Consider the following 19,838-nt stretch of genomic DNA (forward strand, 5'->3'; position numbering starts at 1 on the left):
CAGGAAAACCAAGGAGCCTCCAAACAGGTCAGAGACAAAGTTGTGGAGAATTATAGATCAGGTTTGGGTTATAAAAAATATCCCAAACTTTGAATATCCCACAGAGCACCATTAAATCCATTATAGCAAAATGGAAAGAACATTGCACCACTACAAACCTGACAAGAGAAGGCCACGCCCACCAAAACTCACAGACCGGGCAAGGAGGGCATTAATCAGAGATGCAACAAAGACACCAAAGATAACACTGAAGGAGCTGCAAAGATCCACAGCGGAGATGGGAGTATCTGTCCATAGGACCACGTTAAGCTGTACATGCCACAGAGCAGGGCTTTATGGAAGAGTGGCCAGAAAAAAGTAATTGCTTCAGAAAACACATTTGGAGTTTGCCCAACAGCATATGGCAGACTCCCCAAACACATGAAAGAAGATTCTCTGCTCCAGTGAGACTAAAATTGATCTTTTTGGCCATCATGGGAAATGCCATGTGTGGTGCAAACCCAACACTCTGAGAACACCATTCCTACGGTGAAGCATGGTGGTGGCAGCATCATGCTGTGGGGATGTTTTTCATCTGCAGGGACAGGAAAGCTGGTCAAGACTGAAGGAAAGATGGATGGCACTAAATACAGGGCAATTCTGGAGGAAAACCTGTTTGAGTCGGCTGGAGGTTTGAGACTGGGACGAAGGTTCACGCTCCAGCAGGACAATGACCCTAAACATACTGCTAAAGCTCCACTGGAGTGGTTTAAAGGGAAACATTTAAATATCTTGGAATGGCCTAATCAAAGCCCAGACCTCAATCCAATTGAGAATCTGTTGCATAACTTGAAGATTGCTGTACACCAACACAACCCATCTAACTTGAAGGAGGAGTTAGAGCAGTTTTGCCTTGAGGAATGAGCAAAAAACCCAGTGGCTAGATGTGCTAAGCTAATAGAGACATACCCCAAGAGCCTTGCAGCTGTAATTGTAGCAAAAGGTGGCGCTATAAAGAATTGACTTTGAGGGGGCGAATACTTATGCACACTCCAGATTTCTGTTTTCATCTCATCTCATTATCTCTAGCCGCTTTATCCTGTTCTACAGGGTCGCAGGCGAGCTGGAGCCTATCCCAGCTGACTACGGGCGAAAGGCGGGGTACACCCTGGACAAGTCGCCAGGTCATCACAGGGCTGACACATAGACACAGACAACCATTCACACTCACATTCACACCTACGGTCAATTTAGAGTCACCAGTTAACCTAACCTGCATGTCTTTGGACTGTGGGGGAAACCAGAGCACCCGGAGGAAACCCACGTGGACACGGGGAGAACATGCAAACTCCAGATTTCTGTTTTTTTCATCTTAATTATTGTTTGTGTCACAATAAAAAAAAAAAATGTGTACCTTTAAAGTGGTCGGCATGTTGTGTAAATTAAACGGTGCTAACCCTCCAAAAATCCATTTTAATTCCAGCTTGTAATGTAACAAAACAGGACAAACACCAAGGGGGATGAATACTTTTGCAAGGCACTGTAAATGGATAAAAAATAAGGAACTGAAAAAGAGCTCTATTGGAGGCTTCAATGAGCCGTTAAGGAAGAACTGGAGAACTCTTTATGTTGCTCAATGGAACATAAATCTGTACGGAATAAAACATGCCATGTCCCATGTCATGCTGTTACAGTATAACCAGACCATCAATGACGGCGTAGCTCACTCCGGCCCTGCCTAGTCCAGAAGGAATGATCTAAAGTGGGCTACCTTGTGCAATAAATGTTGCAAGCTATATACACTATATACAAGCTATATATAGAAGCGATATACATCCTAGGAATACCGACCTATTTACCAGAAAGAATCCAAAATGGTGAGGAATTGACCGAGAAGAAATTATTTTTGGTGAACTGCTTATTAAGGCTTAATTAGACCATAACTTCATTAATAATTGGAATTAAGCAAAGCTAGGTAGAAGTTATATGCACCCTAGGTACCCCTACCTTCCTGCCAGAAAGAATCAAAATCTGTGAAGAATTGAAGGAGAAGAAGTGATTTGTGTGGAAACTGCTCGTTAGGGATTGATTAATTACTCCATATCTTCATTAGTGATGCAGTGCTGCTGCACTGCAACCTATTGCCTCCCCTAGGGGAGTCAATAGGTTGCTGTGCAAAGCACATCAAACTCTTGTTCTTCTGCGCGTTTCTTATTATTATTATTCATCTTCCGTACAATTATTAATTGCAATTGTGCAAATCTGGGTAGAAGCTATATGCACCCCAGGCAGACCTACCTTCCTGCCAATAAGAATAAAAATCAGTGAAAAACTGAGAGAGAAGAAGTGATTTTTGTGAAATGTGGACGACACACAATGGACAACACATGATGGCATAAACTCATCACCTCTTGGCCGGATGAGATAACAATCAGTGAAGGTCCATCCCCATACCTTTTATTCCTCTTATACTACAGCGATTTGCCAACTATTACATTTGATTATTTATTACAGAATGACACGTGATATTTTTTACCAGTTTATCGTTACAGTTCAGGTTACGGAACATCTGGAGATGTTGGTTCCTGTTCTCATTTACGTTATATCAGCTAAAACACTCACCTCTCTTTCCAGCCTCTGTTTTCTCTGTCTTCAAGTTAATAAGAAAAATAAAACCAACCAAAATGCAGCTCATTGTGTTCCCAAGAAACTGCAAAGAAGCGTAAAGTCCTCTGTCCCGAAGACGTTACATTACATTACAGGCATTTAGCAGACGCTCTTATCCAGAGTGACATATAGCAAACCCAGAGCAGCCCAAGGAGCAGTTAGGGGTTAGGTGCCTTGCTCAAGGGCACAGCCATTTCTGCTGGTCCAGGGACTCAAACCGGCAACCCTTTGGTCCCAAAGCCACTTCTGGAACCATTAGGCCATGGCTTCCCCATTGAAAAGACGTCGGAAAGCTTTTAAAGGTTTAAAGTTACAGCTGTGTCAAAGCACTGACACTGAAGACTCCTTCCATAAATGTCTCCTTGTAGAAAACCTCCCCATGCTAAGATAAAGTGCTGATTTGCAGCTGCACTACTGTCAGTGTAAAACAACACCTTCTGACCAATCAGAGTGCAGCAGTGATACACTGTAAGTGCGTTAATATCGGTGTGTTTTTTTCCTCACAGAGCTCCAGGTTCAGGTTCATCCTGCACGCATCTCCAACATGTTTGCTTCAGGTGAGACGGTGTTTCTGAGCTGCATAGCTCGAGGCTGTGCGGCTGCTGGAAAGACCTTCGCTCTCTACAGGAACGGAGTTAACCTGGGCTACTCAGACAAACTGTCGCCCATCTATAACTTCGACAGTCAGCATGCCGGGATGTACTACTGCAGACCAGTTCCACCACAGAACGTCCAGTCTCCCAGCACCAGCCTGGCTGTGGGATGTGGGTGCAAAAACTTACGTTCATCTTTTATTTACACTTAAACCTCAGCCTGCGTGAAGGAAATCAAAATCTAATAATAATAATTAGCATGTTCTCATTTGCATATGATAATTGTTTGGTAGTTAATATTTTATTCAGTTATTTTTATTTCATAAAATATTTTATGAATTATTCTATCTATCTTGGTATTATCACTTTTATCCAGGTGTGGGTGCAACTGGTCTTAAGTGATCAGTCTCATTAAATCAGTCTCATTAATAATACCATTAATTTTGGTGTTTAATAATAAATTACCAAACAGCTAGATTATGGTGTATTCCAAATTATTATGATCACTACTGATGCAGCAATAATGTATTACTTACCGTATTACATAGACAGCCAACAGCACTCATATACACTTGGGTGAAGGCAATTTGGAGTTCTTTGAGATTGTATGACTTCAAGTATATAGTAGCAACAAACAGACACAGTTTAACAGAATAATTGAAATTATTATAACAATGATACTAAATGGGTAATAGCAGCGATATATATATACACACACACACAAGCATAAATGGTGAGGTAGTACTGTGTGACTGTACGTGTGTGTGTGTGGTGTGTTTGAGGGATTGGAATCTTATCTAAGGTGTGTGTGTGTGTGTGTGTGTGTGTGTGTGTATATGAGAGGGAGAGGGAGGTGTGTGTGTGTGTGTTGGGGAGGTGAATCACCTCGTGGTCTCTGGAGACAAAAGGAATCAGCCGTGGTTGCTAATCCACTCCCTATAACATTACCAAATTCACTGAAATCTTGATGAGGTCAAAATATGTGTAATAATGAAATTAAAGGATGTTAGAGAAGATAGCAAAGAGCATGCAACAGCCTATCTTTTGGAGACAATGGAGTGAGAGAGCAATGTAGAACACAATTGAACACAATGTAGAACACACAATTGAGTATGCACAATTAAACAGTTTCTGAGTTTAAATTCACACTACTTCATAAAGCTAATTCCTAAGACTAATTTGCCCAAATGCCAGCCTTACTTCCAGTAATCGATATCTCTATGCGGGATGTGCAGAGATGTCCCGAAGTTCCGCAGAGTTTCACAGATCTCGTGGAGGCTTCTGTAAAAAGCAGAGAATTCTTGGTTCGACGCTTCGTCATTCGTGAGGAAGAGTCTCTGCTCAATAATGTGCACAGAGATTAAGTCAGAAGGAATCCGGTCGCTTCTAACTTTTAATTAACTGCTTGGGCGGCAGTCGTAACGTTACTTATAATTAACAAACAAACCGGTTGTAACTCAACTAAGTGAGACAGCGCAACTTAAGTAGTTTTACCGTGGCCAGTGGTATACGAAAGTGCGCTGAGTCTTCTTTTTCTTGAAAGGCAGACGTCTTGATCTCGGATGTTCTGATGAGAGGGTGTCTCTTTATGTCTGTACGACGCAGAGTCCACAGTGCCAAAGAGATAGAATTCAGGATGTTCGAGTCACTTATGGAGTCAGGGGGGGATGTGACGTAGGTGATCCCGCCCAGGCATGATGTAGGTCATCGCGGAAGTTAGTTGATGGGATTTGTAGTTCTAGACGGGACTGTGGCTGTCCCTACACAGGCTTGTCATAATTATAATAGAAAGACCTTCAAATCACAGTTTTCTGGCCCAGAAATAAGCCCCACCCATACTTGAGTGACTCATAGCTGTCTTTTTTTAACTGTAAAGGGCAACACATAAAGCCCCCACAGTTTGAACAGGAGTGTTCAGATCCCGTTTACTTACAGTTACAGTTCACTTTGCAGGCAGCAGAGGGCTCTAAAAATCACCAACTGCTGCTTTAATGTTCCAGAATATTCTCTCTTGCTCTTCCAGATGCTCCACGTCACACTTCGGTGCGGATGAGTACGCAGGGTCTCCTGACAGAAGGTGACTCCGTGACTCTGACATGCAGTAGCGAAGGTGCTCCGGCGGTGGAGAGCTTCGCCTGGTTTCGAGAGGGTGAGAGCGGCAGCGTTCCCGACAGCTTCAAACCCGAGCTCAAGCTCTGGAGTTTGGACTACCGAGACTACGGAGAGTACTCCTGTGTGGCCCGCAACGCCATCGGCACCGACCGCTCCAGACCTGTTCTAGTTAACGTTACCTGTAAGAGTGTATTGGTACACTTCACGGGTTCTGCAAGATCTTTCTGGATAAGTTCTAGTCCTAGTGTTGTAATCAGGATCAACTTAAAGGGTTTTTTTTTCTCCTGAAAGGGAAACCGTGTGTTGTGGAGTTTGACATGAAATCTTTTTTCAAAGATGGTTATGACGTCCTTCGTTAAGTTCAGACGCTTTTCAAAACAGAGTTGAATTTCTTGACAGTTTTGTTTGGGTCCTTAAGAGTTCTTTGGATGGTTAAGGGTTCTAGAGTCCCAAAGAGGTTCTTGTTGGAACGATTTCAGAAAGGATAACTCTGTTGCAGGGGTTCATTCAAGGGTTAATATTGAAGTCTTCACCGAGAGCACGGGTTCTCAAAGTTTTTACAGACGTTTTACAATTTTAAAAAAATTCATGGAGTCCCTCAGTACAGAGTTATTTTACAAACAAATTACTCAAAATTAGTCTCATTGTTTCAACGTGTGTAATAAACATAAGAGCCAGTTGCTTCCTGGTTGCCACTTTGGCTGTAGAAGGACAAACCAAAGAACCCTTACGGGTGCAAGAAATTTTTTTTTTTTCAAACTTGTTAGCTTTCTCGACTTGTTTTTCAGTCCACTTTAAAAAACAAACAAACAAACCAACCAAAACATCAAGGTAATCTTTACATCTCAGGCATTTGAAACTTCGTAATTATTAGCGTGCAGTTTTTCTGTCTCGTCTCACCTCCGATTCCACAGAGAGGCAACATTAGGTCATTGGTGCTTGTGTAATATTTGCATTTTTGGCAGAACATCATGTCACACTGGCATAGTTCTCGACATCAAAATCACGAGGTTAAGGTTCACATGTACAAATTTAGAACTAAATTCAGGAAACATCTGCTGAGTGACTGAGTTACCAAAACACTGTGGCATGTCTGAGAGAGATGTCCTGCTCCATCTTGTTACATCTCAGATTCTCCCAAGAACACGAAGGCCCTAATCAACGCCAAAGGTGACATCATGGAGGGCCATGTGGTCAACCTGATGTGCATCAGCAACGCGAACCCACCAGTGAAGAGATACGCCTGGTACAAGGTCATCGGAGGTCAACCCTGGGTCAAAGGTTCCTCCCAGAATCTCACCTTCACTAGCGTGCGCTCACACCATGCTGGGCAGTATTCCTGCACCGTGTGGAACAGTTTGGGAATGGGAATGTCTCCACCGGTCACTCTGTCCGTGCTGTGTAAGTGCACATAAACAGTGTTTTTTTTAAATGTATTTGTTTGTAATATGTTGAGGCATCTGTTGGCTGGGAGGTGAATTGCAATGATATGCTGCCTCAAATGGAAAAAAGACACCTGAGCTGAGAAGCTGTTCAGGTTTGGGGCGGAGCTTATTTCACGGCTGGAAAAACATACAAAGATGCCAGAAGTGAACAAACAAGCCAGATTTTTTTACGCAGCAATATTGTGAATCCTAGTTTTTACATCTTCCTTGAAAGTATTTGACTGTTAGAAATTTTGATGATAAAATGCAAACTTCGCCTTTAATGACATCATGGATATTATGTCAGAGATCGTGATCATGTGAAGAAATAATTGAGACACACAGTATTCTATACTGTTGCTGTGACTTGATGTAGGAAAGTCATGCTCATCTAATCCCGATCAGGTTTCTGAGTGAAACAAAGATCACCACACTGTTGCCTTTATTAGTCCTTGAAAAGCCAATCAATCGGTCGCTCCTGCCAACCCTCACGTCTCTCTCTCTCTCTGTCTCTGGTTCTTTCTTCATCTTGTCCTTCGTCTTTCAGATGCCCCGAAGAACACATCAGTTTTGGCGCTTCCGTCCAGCGTGATCGAGGCAGGCGGCTCCTTGACCCTGACCTGCAGCAGTCAAGCGAACCCAGCGGTGGAGAACTACACCTGGCACCGAATCAATGCCGCTGATGCCTGGGAAACGCGATCAGGCCAGAGCTACACCATCGCTGAGGTCAGCACTGGTGCCAGCGGCCAGTACTACTGCAAGGCCCGCAACCGCATCGGCGTGCACAGCTCCCCAGTCCTTACCGTCAGGGTGCGAGGTTTGTGCGCGTCACATCACTGTTCTGGTTTTAGATCTTGGAGATATATATATATTTTTTAACAGACAGTTACCATCATCTTGGGGGTGTCGTGGCTCAGGTGGATAAGGCGCCATACCATAAATCCGGGGACCCGGGTTCGATTCCGACCCGAGGTCATTTCCCGATCCCTCCCCATCTCTCTCTCCTGCTCATTTCCTGTCTCTACACTGTCCTATCCAATAAAGGTGAAAAAAGCCCAGAAAATATCTAAAAAAAAAGACAGTTAACATTATTTGAACCTGAACACGTGCCCATGAAGCCTTCAACTTTGTGCACTAAATCTACTCTGGGTGCAAGATGTCATATGACCTCCCCCATTTCTCTTCCCCGTCTCCAGTCAGATGTGTGTGATGTCACGTCTGCTTCCCTTTAGCTTAAAGCAGAACCCAGAGGTTCTAAATTCAGTCATATGGGTCAAGTTCAAGCCCCTTTTATTAGTGATATCCAGTGTATACTCCATTGGAGCACACATGGATGCAAAAAAAGGACAAATAAGACTTCAGTGAAAGAATAAAGCGTCAAAAATTGTTTCAGTTAAATGTCTTGTGTCACAATGATACGCACAGAGTTTAAACTCATGCACTTCGATTAAATTAATTTGGATGAAAATGCAGAATTTTATTGAAGCAAAAAGATTTGTTTGATCGACAGGTCGGCTGAAGGTCATTGCTCTGGCATCTGCGGTCGGCGTTTCTGTCGCTCTCATCACTCTGACGGTCGCCGTCATGATCAGGTAATTATTAAATATTGTCATTTTAGTTGTAGTTTTTTTTCTTATTTATTCTGAAGCTACAAATCCATGCTTTACCCAAGTCATTATTACTATTTTGTCTTATTTACGTATTTTGGTGAATTTTATTATTACTGTTTTTATAATGTCTTATTTCTATAATCGTTTTGTGATTTTAAATTACAATTACATTTTTTTTCTCTGTTTTCAGTTTTTTTAAATAATTTTTTTCTTGGGAAAGACTTTTGAGATGCACTTTATTGTATGAACATTTCTGTATTATTATTATTATTATTATTATTATTATTATTATTATTATTATTATTATATATTTCTTCTACAGTAAGAATATGCACAGAGTGGACAGTGAAACACTGGAAATAGATAAGCAGGTCTTTACTTTGCATACATTTATCTCTTAAAATGATCTGATTTTCTGTTTTTAAAAGAACGTTTGTCACACAATCCGAATTTTGCATTTTGGATTTAGCTCGGATCCCCCATAGAAGTGGACACGCTTTTTTATGAATGTCCTCAACCAACTTTTCAGCCCCAAAGCTCAAAGATGGCAGACATTCCAGTGAGTTCGAACCTTGTTTTTGTCGTTGTTGTTGTTGTTCGCCTACTTTTTCCCCATTCCTCGAGGGAAGTTTAAACAGATGCACCATCAACTACAAATGTGGGTCTGATGAATGAAAGTTAGACAAGCAGCTGTCATACAAGACTAGCTGTGACGTGACGCTAATGCTAACCTGCCTCATCTTGATATCCTAGCTTTCATTTTTTAATATTCTTAGAGAAAGGTTATTATTGAAAATAAACTCACCCACAAAGATGAAGTATTTTATACACTATCGCCTAACAGTGAATGAAAGGAGAACATAAGCATAGTATCTGCGTTCCTGCGAGCAAATTACCAGAACTAGCCTTGAATGAAAGCGAACACTAATCTCTGAATATAATACACAGCATAACTTCTTTGTAATGCGTTAAATAACTCATTATTGAGGTGAATTTACTTTTTTTTTTTGAAAGCCAAAGATAAGCTATAGGACAAGCTATCAAAGCAGTTAGCATACTTTCTGGAACTAGCGATGAATGAAAGCTGATGCTGAATTGTTTCAAGGGTTTTTTGGCACCGTGGGTAATACTTTACTTCATCTCAGTGTTTATAAGGGTACATATTTATGAGATTAATATAAATTTACATGACCATGTCCACTGTCAGAAGTCAATTTAATAATTTGTCAAGTTCACATAATGAACTTCTGTGAGACAATAAATACAGCAATAATGCAGCTTCATACAAATTTTTCCTGAACTACATATATCAGCTGTCTGAAAGGAGTTATGTAGCTGTAATGTAGCCTTATGAACACCATTATATAGTATGGTGAAGTTATCTGGCATATAAGCAAACGAAAACAAACCCAAGGGTCGAAGCTCAAAGAAAGATCTGATGTGTGTGGTAGGAGGAACCAGAAGACATTCATGACAACATTCATCCTTCCATTGTGCCCCTTAAGGAAGCTGTGGAGAAAACTGAGACGGATGAGAAAGATGGCGACGACGGCAAAGTCAAATACATCACTGTGCATTACTCTCGTACACCAAGGTGAGAATTAAAAGACCCATCTTTTTTCTCTTGCTTTTCATTCAGTCTAATGTTGCGCCATGATTTTTTTTTTTGTTAAGTTCACGCTTAATCATAATTTTAGTTCTAGTGTTCCTTAACCGTGTATAACTTATATCTTATTTCTTATTTAGCAACACATCATTTTTTATCACACTGCACATTAATTTTATGATTTTATTGGTTTTATATCCTCTTATGATTTCATGATTGATTTTACAATCTGGCGGCATGGTGGTGTAGTGGTTAGCGCTGCCGCCTCACAGCAAGAAGGTCTGGGTTTGAGCCCCGTGGCCGGCGAGGGCCTTTCTGTGTGGAGTTTGCATGTTCTCCCCGTGTCCGCGTGGGTTTCCTCCGGGTGCTCCGGTTTCCCCCACAGTCCAAAGACATGCAGGTTAGGTTAACTGGTGGCTCTAAATTGAGCGTAGGTGTGAATGTGAGTGTGAATGGTTGTCTGTGTCTATGTGTCAGCCCTGTGATGACCTGGCGACTTGTCCAGGGTGTACCCCGCCTTTCGCCTGTAGTCAGCTGGGATAGGCTCCAGCTCGCCTGCGACCCTGTAGAACAGGATAAAGCGGCTACAGATAATGAGATGAGATTTTACAATCTTTTGTTTGATTGTTATGATTCCGTTTGGTTTGATGTCTTCAGTCTTGCCTCATTATTTATCTCCTTCCATTTTTATTGATGCCTTTTATGGATTGAATTGCATTTGCCTCGACTGTAAAGCGCTTTGGGTCAACTCCTGTTTTAAATGTGCTGTAGAAATAAACAGAGGTGGACAGTAATGAAGTACATTTACTTGAGTTCTGTACTTAAGTACCCTTTTTGAATATCTGTACTTTACTTGAGTATTTTTTTTGGAAACTTCTGACTTTAACTTCACTAGATTTGAAAGACAAATATCGTACTTTTCACTCCACTACATTTCTATCAAGGTCCTCGTTACTCGTTACTATGAAGCAGCTTTGAAAGCGGACGTTTTTTCTTTTCTTTTCTAAAACGTGATTGTTTTTTCGCAGGTGACACTGAGAGCCGATCAGTAATCACTAGGGTCACGTCACGTCCATAGACTGGATAAAATCAAGTTCAGTGATTTCTCAGCAGCGTTATTTAACACGATCAGTTGATGGCAGAATGGAAGGAGGCGGTTCTTCTGGAGAACGCACGCACTCATGGCTTTACCTAGAACCCATGTTTCAGTTTTCTGAAAGGATTAAAGATACATTTCGTTTTAAACGTTTGCTTTGTTTGCCGAAAACTAACCAAATCAAGGCCGACAAAAACTCGCCGTCCGACCTGCAGAAGCATATTGAGGGATATAAACGTTTTATTCCAAGAGAAAGCTTGTAATGAAGTTGTCTGTGCTTTTAGAGCTAGCGATAACGTTCCAATAGCTATGCAGTCTGGTTAGTCAAATTACTTTCTATAGATTTTCCTGCCAAGTTACCGTAGCCTTGTCCACGGCTAACGTTAACACATAGCTAGTTAACTTGGACACTGTTAGTTAGCATGTAAACACGGAGTTACGCTAACATGAATAACGTTAACTTGTCTGAAGTCCTTTCAGAAATATGTTTTAACATAATCTTGCCAAATAAAAAGAATGTAGAAATCTTTATTTTCTAGTAGCGTTAGCTACACAATATGATTTCGAGTTTGAAAAGACTTTGCTAGCATGTCAGGTGGAGCTTCACTGACTAGCTAGCTTAACGTTAAACCACCATGATGGCACAGCATGCGTTCATTTTGTGAATTCACATTTCTGTCTTTGGTAGCGGCATTAGGTTTTGTAAGCGTTGTGGCAATAATACAATGATGCACTGACAGAAAATGTACTTTTAATACTTAAGTATTTTTAAAAGCAAGTACTTCAGTAGTTTAACTGAAGTAAAAATTTGACTGGGGGTGGCACGGTGGTGTAGTGGTTAGCGCTGCCGCCTCACAGCAAGAAGGTCCTGGGTTCGAGCCCCGGGGCCGGTGAGGGCCTTTCTGTGTGGAGTTTGCATGTTCTCCCCGTGTCCGCGTGGGTTTCCTCCGGGTGCTCCGGTTTCCCCCACAGTCCAAAGACATGCAGGTTAGGTTAACTGGTGACTCTAAATTGAGCGTAGGTGTGAATGTGAGTGTGAATGGTTGTCTGTGTCTGTGTGTCAGCCTTGTGATGACCTGGCGACTTGTCCAGGGTGTACCCCGCCTTTCGCCCGTAGTCAGCTGGGATAGGCTCCAGCTTGCCTGCGACCCTGTAGAAGGATAAAGCGGCTAGAGATAATGAGATGAGATGAAAAATTTGACTGGACAACTTTCACTTGTATCGGAGTAACATTTGACCAATGGGATCTGTACTTTGACTTCAGTAATGAAGTTGGGGACTTTGTCCATCTCTGGAAATAAAGCGACTTGACTTTTAACCTGAACTAATGTAAACACTGCTGCAGGTAAGACCTGCACTCAAACCTAAAAGCACTAATTTAGCTAATCACGAATGAACCATTGTGGATTAATAATTTCTTACATGATTGATTGATTGATTGATTGATTGATTGATTGTCTTTTCCAGACGGGACCAAGTGCAAGTCAAAAACCTTCCAAAAGGTGGGGCTGTGAATGAGCCGAAAGACAACCAAGATGTTGTTTTCTCCGTCCTGGCCGAACAGTCGTAACTGCTGAAAGTAAACAAAACCCCACGTTGAGTCACCATGACTAACTACTGTTTCAGTGTTCAAACTGACCTCGTCTACATAATTATCACAAGATAATTAAATCCAAACTGTAAATATACTGTGCATCCTGCCATGCTAATGGAACTCACCCATGTGAGCCATGTTTGGTTTTACTCGGGCAAAATCTTACACAAATAAACATCATCTGTCATTCTACAGAGGTTATACTCCATCTGTTTTACTGCCAGAATGTTTTTGAAGGCACCAGATTCAGACTCAAGATTAATGATTCAGCGAATGTTGCACTTACTGTAATATCATGAATTTTACTGAAATCTGTTCTGAATTTATCAGGATCCATGATGACTGATGATTATTGTGAAAGCAATGAGAAAACTGACCTGATTTTAACATCATTATTGATCACCATCTTTATAAAGCTTGCTGTATTAATGACTAACATTGATTCCACTGATATTCCACATTTCAATAAAACTACTGTATGTTGTCCAAAGCATCACGATCCAATGAATGTACATGCTCACTGAATTCTAGATTCTGATTGGTTGGAAGATATTGATTAAACCTAGACGGCCTTTCGATTTCATAAAATCGGTGAAATGTAGTTCCGTCTGAAATGTGGTGATTGTGATATCTGTTTATTTCTGTAATATCTCACAAAATATCAGGCCATTCTGTGGCTGGGAAGTTATTTAATTTGAGGGGATTAAAGCAAATAATGTGCATGAAATCGCTTGCTTGGCGCAGTCAAGCAGACAGAGGAAGTTCGTGTGCGCATGCACAGGTTCATAGACATACAGGTATAAACATAGACGCCGCCTTCTGCGTAGAATCATACGTCATCCTCACCGCCATATTGGATGTGGCAAAGTGGAGATTCTTCAACCGTCTCTGGTATAGCGTCTAGACAGTAGCCGAGAATTAAGATGCCTCATTCATGTGCTGCGTTTAACTGCACCAACAGGTTTACCGTCCAAACGAGATCACATGGGATTACCTTTCACAGGTGAGACTGGAAAAATACTTTTCATTGTATTTGGTCATTATAACGTAATTTTACGAACAGATTTTTCTGATTTTGTGGCTAATATGAAGTCTCGCGCATAATAGCCGCTCGGTGAAACCTGTCTCCAAACAACGAAGTATTTCCTTCGTAACTATGCTGATTGTTGTTAGTTGCTTAGCTAACTTTTCACATACTATGTAGGTTTCCCAAAAATAATTATATTAATATTGTAATATGGTTTAATTGAATTTTTTTCCATACTGTATATTGCAAAAATTGTTTTTGGAGACATTTTATAGCCTATCTGCACGGCATTTAATGAAAGTGATGCGGAGACGGCACGGCACGGCTTCAGCAGCGTAAGCACAGCACATTATTCTACACGATCCCCGCTGAGCTCCAAAACATGCCTTGATGTGTAGATATCGTTAGTAGCCTACGATAGTAGCAGCGGAATAAAAAAAAAAAAAGTTTCCGATAGCTTGATTCCGGTATAGGCCTGCTGCATGTTGAGGAAATTTAGGTCACACCTCCCACGGAATATTGACGGGTATTTCGCACACTATTTATAACCATCACATTAAAAGTTATATGTGTTGTTTTGATGCCTGTTTGTTTCCCAAGTATATACGTGTGTGTCTTAATGGGTGAATAAAAGGCATCGAGTTAAATATTATTGTAGAAAGGGGCTTTATGAAGTTCAGTCCATTTACTTGCATTGGCTTACGGGGAAGATTTGCCACATCCAATATGGTGGACACTCTGACGTATCCCAGCAACGGGGCCACCAGCTCAATGCGGCGTCTATGTTTATATGTCTATGTGCAGGTTTACCTTCTTCTTCTTCTTTTGGGTTTTACAGCAGCTGGCATCCACAGTGTTGCATTACTGCCATCTACAGGTTTCCCTTTGAGCATGCACTGACAGTTCCATCATTCTGTCGCTAAACGAACAGCTGATCACACCGAGGTGCTCGCTGAGCGCCCATATTTATGAGTTTGATCCTGCGTTTCCTTTCCTTCGTATATAACATAACGCCTTTTCTTCTCGCTTTCCGTTACTGTCGTCGCTCTTTCATGTTTCATTCACACGCTCACGTCCTCCATTTTTCTCTCCTGTTTTAAATTTGTATCCCACAATGCCTTGCATGAACGGGGAAAGCCCACCACGGGATGCATGACAGTATCTTGAATTGGGTCATGGTGAAGCAGGAAAAAATAGCGGAGAATTTAGAGCTATGTGGCTCTAAAGTCATTAATTGTTCTATTTAAAAAAAACTAATAAAATTGGAAGTCTGTGATTCGAATTGAGTAGCTTTCGTTCAACTAAACAAAAATAATTGGGTGTCGGGAAAAAAATTTTATGACCTACACTTGAAAAATCTGAAAGGCAGTCTAGCTTTAATATCATGAATCTTACCGAAATCTGTTCTGAATTGATCAGAATCCACAACGATGACTTATGATTATTGTGAAAGTGATGAGCAAACTGAGCTGATTTTGACGTCATTGCTTGATGTATTAATGACTAACAAATGTTTCACTGTAATTGATTCCACCTTTCAATAAAACTACCATATGTTGTCCAAAACATCACGATCCGTACATGCTAGTTGAATTCTAGATTCTGATTGGCCAGAAGGTGTTAATTAATTTTCCATAACAGCAGCCGTGAATCACCACTTGCTCTTGTTCTAATGCGTAATCGTTTGTAAAGTGAGCAGACAATAAATGTTTCTTTAAAGGAGAACTGAAGGCCAATTTTTTATCATCAAAATTCTATTTATCTCATTTTATTAGGTCAAGGTTCTTTATTGTCATTTGCATGTTTCATATGTAAACAAAATTTGTGCCTCAGGGCCAGCAGTGTATATAAATAGAAGAATTAAAATTAAAAATAAATATAAAAATAGAATAGAAATAAATAAATAAATAAATAAAAATTGTGCAACCGTGATTAAAAAGTGTTCAGGTGAACAGTAGAAACTTCAATATGTGCAAAAATGCAAAATGAGGGGAGTGTGTGTGTGTGTGTGTGGGGGGGGGGGGGGGGGCAGCATCAGAGCGTAGACAGAAAGAGAAACCTTTATTTGTCACATGCACACTTCAAGCACAGTGAAATTCATCCTCTACATTTAACCCATCTGAAGCAGTGAACACGCACACACACCCAGAGCAGTGGGCAGCCACACCAGAGCGCCCGTGGAGCAGTCAGGGGTTCAGTACCTTGCTCAAGGGCACCTCAGCCCAAGGCCGCCCCACGTCAACCTAACTGCACGTCTTTGGACTGTGGGGGAAACCGGAGCACCTGGAGGAAACCCACGCAGACATGGGGAGAACATGCAAACTCCACACAGAAAGGCCCTTGCCGGCCGAACCTGGAACCTTCTTGCTGTGAGGCAACCGTGCTAACCACTACACCACCGTGCCGCCCTAAGTGTTCATTAGTCTCACAGCTTCTGGGAAGAAGCTGCGCTGGAACCTTGATGTTTTGGCCCTGATGCTGCAGAGTCTTTTTCCTGAGCGGAGGAGGCTGAATAGTCTGTGTGCTGGGTGGGTGGAGTCACACATGATGCAGGCTGCTCTGCTTCTGCATGGGCTGTTGTAGATGTCTTCTATGGATGGCAGGCTGCAACGGGTGATCTTCTGTGCTGTGCGCACCACCCTCTGCAGAGCCTTCCTGTCCACAGCCAAGTAGTTTCCATACCAGGAGGTGATGGAGGAGGTCAGTGTGCTCTCCACCACAAACCTGTAGAAGGCTCCCAGGACCGCAGGGCTCAGTTTGGCCTGCCTTAGCCTCCTTAAAAAGTAGAGGTGTTGGTGGGCCTTCTTGACCATGCTGGCTGTGTTCATGGTCCACTTCAAGTCGCTAGAGATGTAGACCCCCAGGTACTTGATACTGTGGACCATCTCTACAGCTTCTTCTCCGATGTAGAGGGGCCGTGGTCACTTCTCCTGAAGTCCACAACCATCTCCTTTGTTTTCCCCACACTGATACAGAGATTGTTGTCCCTGCACCAGTCCACCAGGTCCTCCACCTCCTGTCTGTACGCTGACTCGTTGCAGTGGGATATCTGTCCCACCACTGCTGTGTCATCTGCAAACTTCACAATATGGCTGCCCGGATGTTTAGCAGAGCAGTCATATGTGAGCAGAGTGTAGAGCAGGGGGCTAAGGACGCAACCCTGGGGGGAGCCGGTGTTGAGGCTGATGGTAGAAGAAGAGACACCATGGATCCTCACTATCTGTGGCCTGTGTGTCAGGAAATCCAGTACCCAGTTGCAGAGGGATGGTGGTAATCCAAGCGGCAGCAGTTTGTTGACTAAAGTCTGCTGGTCGATCGTGTTGAACGCTGAGCTAAAGTCTGGGAAGAGCAGCCTCACGTAGATGTCTCTGCTCTCCAGGTGGGTGAGAGCAGAGTGGACGATGGATGAGATGGCGTCCTCTACAGACCTGTTCCTCCTGTACGTGTACTGGTCTGGGTCCACATTTATGTCCACCTTCTCCTTAATGTGGTCCATGACCAGGCGTTCGAAGCATTTCATGACTATCGGGGTGAGAGCCACTGGTTGATAGTCGTTCATGCTCCTCACTGCTGCACACTGTGGCACTGGAATGATGGAAGATGTCTTCAGACACAGTGGCACCACAGCCTGGGAGAGGGGGGTGTTAAAGATATCTGTCCACACCTCAGTGAGCTCATGTGCACAGGCCTTCAGGACCCTCCCCAGGATGTTGTCTGGTCCTGCTGCCTTGCAGGGGTTGACGCGCTACAGAGTCCTCCTCACGTCGTCTGCTTACACGCTGAATAATGGTAGCTTACCCTCTGGGATAGTGAGCCTGGTGCAGGTAGGGGGGTCGGCGGGTTCAAAAAGGGCAGAGAAGGTGTTGAGGGGGTCTGGCAGGGATGGGTCCCAAGGACACTCGGCGTTCTTCTTGTTGTAGCCTGTGATTGCCTGTATGCCCTGCCACATGCTCCGAGGGTCGTTGGATGCAACGTGGCCCTGGATTTTGTCAGCATGTGCTCTTTTTGCCCATGTCACACCCACTTGGAGGTCCCTCCTTGCCGCTCTCAGTGCCAGTGCATCTCCAGACCTGAAAGCTGTGTCACATGCTCTCAGGAGATGCTGAACCTCACCATTCATTCACGGCTTCTGGTTGGGACATATGGTGATGTTCCTGGTGGTGTTGACATCATTGATGCATTTCTGGATGAAGCCGGAGACGGCCGAGGTATACTCCTCCAGATCTACACCTTCACCGGTGGTAGCAGCTTCTCTGAAGACCCGCCAGTCTGTCCGCTCAAAGCAGTCCTGCAGTGCAGGGACTGCTGTGCTGGGCCACACAGTGATGGTCTTCCATGTTGGCCAGTTGTTTTTCAGCACAGGTTGATGGGCAGGGCCCAGCAGGATGGAGATGTGATCAGAGAAGCTCAGGAGGGGTCATGGCACCACAGCATACGCATCCTGCTTGCTGGTGTAGACCTGGTCCAGAGTATTGCCTACCCTGGTTCCAATGTCTATTTTCTTATAAAACCGGGGCAGGCAGTCCATCAGGTGGGCATGATTAAAGTCCCCAGCAATCACAAAAAATGCATCTGGGTGTTGATCCTGCCGCTCGCTGACATGCACATGCAACTCCGTCAGCGCCGTGCCAGCGTGCGCGCTCAGAGGAATGTAAATAATCACCAGCAGCACTACCGTAAACTCCCGAGGCAGGTAAGGCGGGCGGCACTTTAGCGACATAAATTCCACAGATTCAGAGCAATGCTGGCTTACCAGGACGCAGTTTGTGCACCAGTTCTTGTTGATATAAGCACAGAGTCCTCCACCACGGCTTTTCCCCAACAGCTGATCGTGGTCGGCGCAGAAGAAAAGTAGTCCATCCAGGTGATACACGGAGTCCGGCATGTTGTCATTCAGCCAGGTCTTGGTGAGCAGGAAAGCACAGCAATTCCTCATCTCTTTGTGGAAGTTCAGTGTCAGCCTAAACAGGTCGATCTTGTTGTCCAGAGGGCGAATGTTAGACAGGAACAGAGTTGGAAGAGTGAGTCTGTTGTTAGCCCTTAGCCTAGCTAGTAGGCCGTTTCTCTTCTCCCTCTTCTGCCTCAGGGTGCACCGTTGTCTTCTTGTGCGCTGCTGCTTTGTTTTCCTTCATCCACTCTCCTTTAGCAGCCCAAAACGTCCTAACGCTGCCTTGACGTCTGGTTTCAGTCCCACATTCAGGTTCCCCAGAATAAATAGATCCTGTGCGCTGTATTTCAGCCACAGTTTGTTGCACGAGTTAATAGAAAAGATAGGAAGGGGTCACACGCTAACCGGGAGCCAAGAAGCCGCTGCGCCACTGCGTGCTACCATCTTACCACTCTACACTCATGACTATTCCCCTGCTTGACGACGGTCAATATTAAATATAGGAATGCATTTTTGATCGCTATTTTGTCGCTGCTATAGCAAGTTAGGAGTGTTTGAAATATCTCATCTCATCTCATTATCTGTAGCCGCTTTATCCTGTTCTACAGGATTGCAGGCAAGCTGGAGCCTATCCCAGCTGACTACAGGCGAAAGGCGGGGTACACCCTGGACAAGTCGCCAGGTCATCACAGGGCTGACACATAGACACAGACAACCATTCACACTCACATTCACACCTACGGTCAATTTAGAGTCACCAGTTAACCTAACCTGCATGTCTTTGGACTGTGGGGGAAACCGGAGCACCCAGAGGAAACCCACGCGGACACGGGGAGAACATGCAAACTCCGCACAGAAAGACCCTCGCCGGCCACGGGGTTCGAACCCGGACCTTCTTGCTGTGAGGCGACAGCGCTAACCACTACACCACCGTGCTGCCCTGTTTGAAATATGCTATGAAATATATCAGTCCGTATGTCAAAGCGATGGCTGTAAACAAGATTTGTTGAGACCTGTGCGAGACATCGTAGGACGGAAGTAAAACGTACAGCGGAAATCAAACTGACCAACATCTGCCAACATTGTCAAAAGCCGCGCGCGCCCTCTTTCGAATGCTGACGTAATCAAGCCGGAAGTTTGTTTAAAATCGTTTTTGTGCAATATTTTGTTTGGAAAACGGTTTTCAAAATGGCGGCACTGACACCTGGCTGACACTTCATGTTTTGAAGTCTCGCACAAGTC

General features: G+C 43.4%; 1 protein-coding gene across 4 annotated transcripts in view; it reads left to right on the top strand.

Moving 5' to 3' along the window:
• The window catches only part of si:dkey-33i11.1 (B-cell receptor CD22), a 19,013-nt gene extending 5,799 nt beyond the window's left edge, over positions 1–13,214 (top strand). For 2 of the 4 annotated variants that reach the window (XM_060900430.1, XM_060900431.1), the window contains 9 exons: positions 3,153–3,410; positions 5,263–5,532; positions 6,483–6,752; positions 7,323–7,592; positions 8,286–8,367; positions 8,708–8,756; positions 8,855–8,944; positions 9,837–9,979; positions 12,555–13,214. In XM_060900430.1, the coding sequence (XP_060756413.1) occupies positions 3,153–3,410; positions 5,263–5,532; positions 6,483–6,752; positions 7,323–7,592; positions 8,286–8,367; positions 8,708–8,756; positions 8,855–8,944; positions 9,837–9,979; positions 12,555–12,657 (1,535 nt within the window). In that variant the 3' untranslated portion in view covers positions 12,658–13,214. The remainder of the gene's footprint in view (positions 1–3,152; positions 3,411–5,262; positions 5,533–6,482; positions 6,753–7,322; positions 7,593–8,285; positions 8,368–8,707; positions 8,757–8,854; positions 8,945–9,836; positions 9,980–12,554) is intronic. The other 2 variants (XM_060900432.1, XM_060900433.1) reach the window with 2 other exon arrangements.
• Positions 13,215–19,838: the final 6,624 nt, after the last annotated feature.

Source organism: Neoarius graeffei, chromosome 19 (assembly GCF_027579695.1).
Source record: "Neoarius graeffei isolate fNeoGra1 chromosome 19, fNeoGra1.pri, whole genome shotgun sequence".
Taxonomy (NCBI): Eukaryota; Metazoa; Chordata; class Actinopteri; order Siluriformes; family Ariidae; genus Neoarius; species Neoarius graeffei.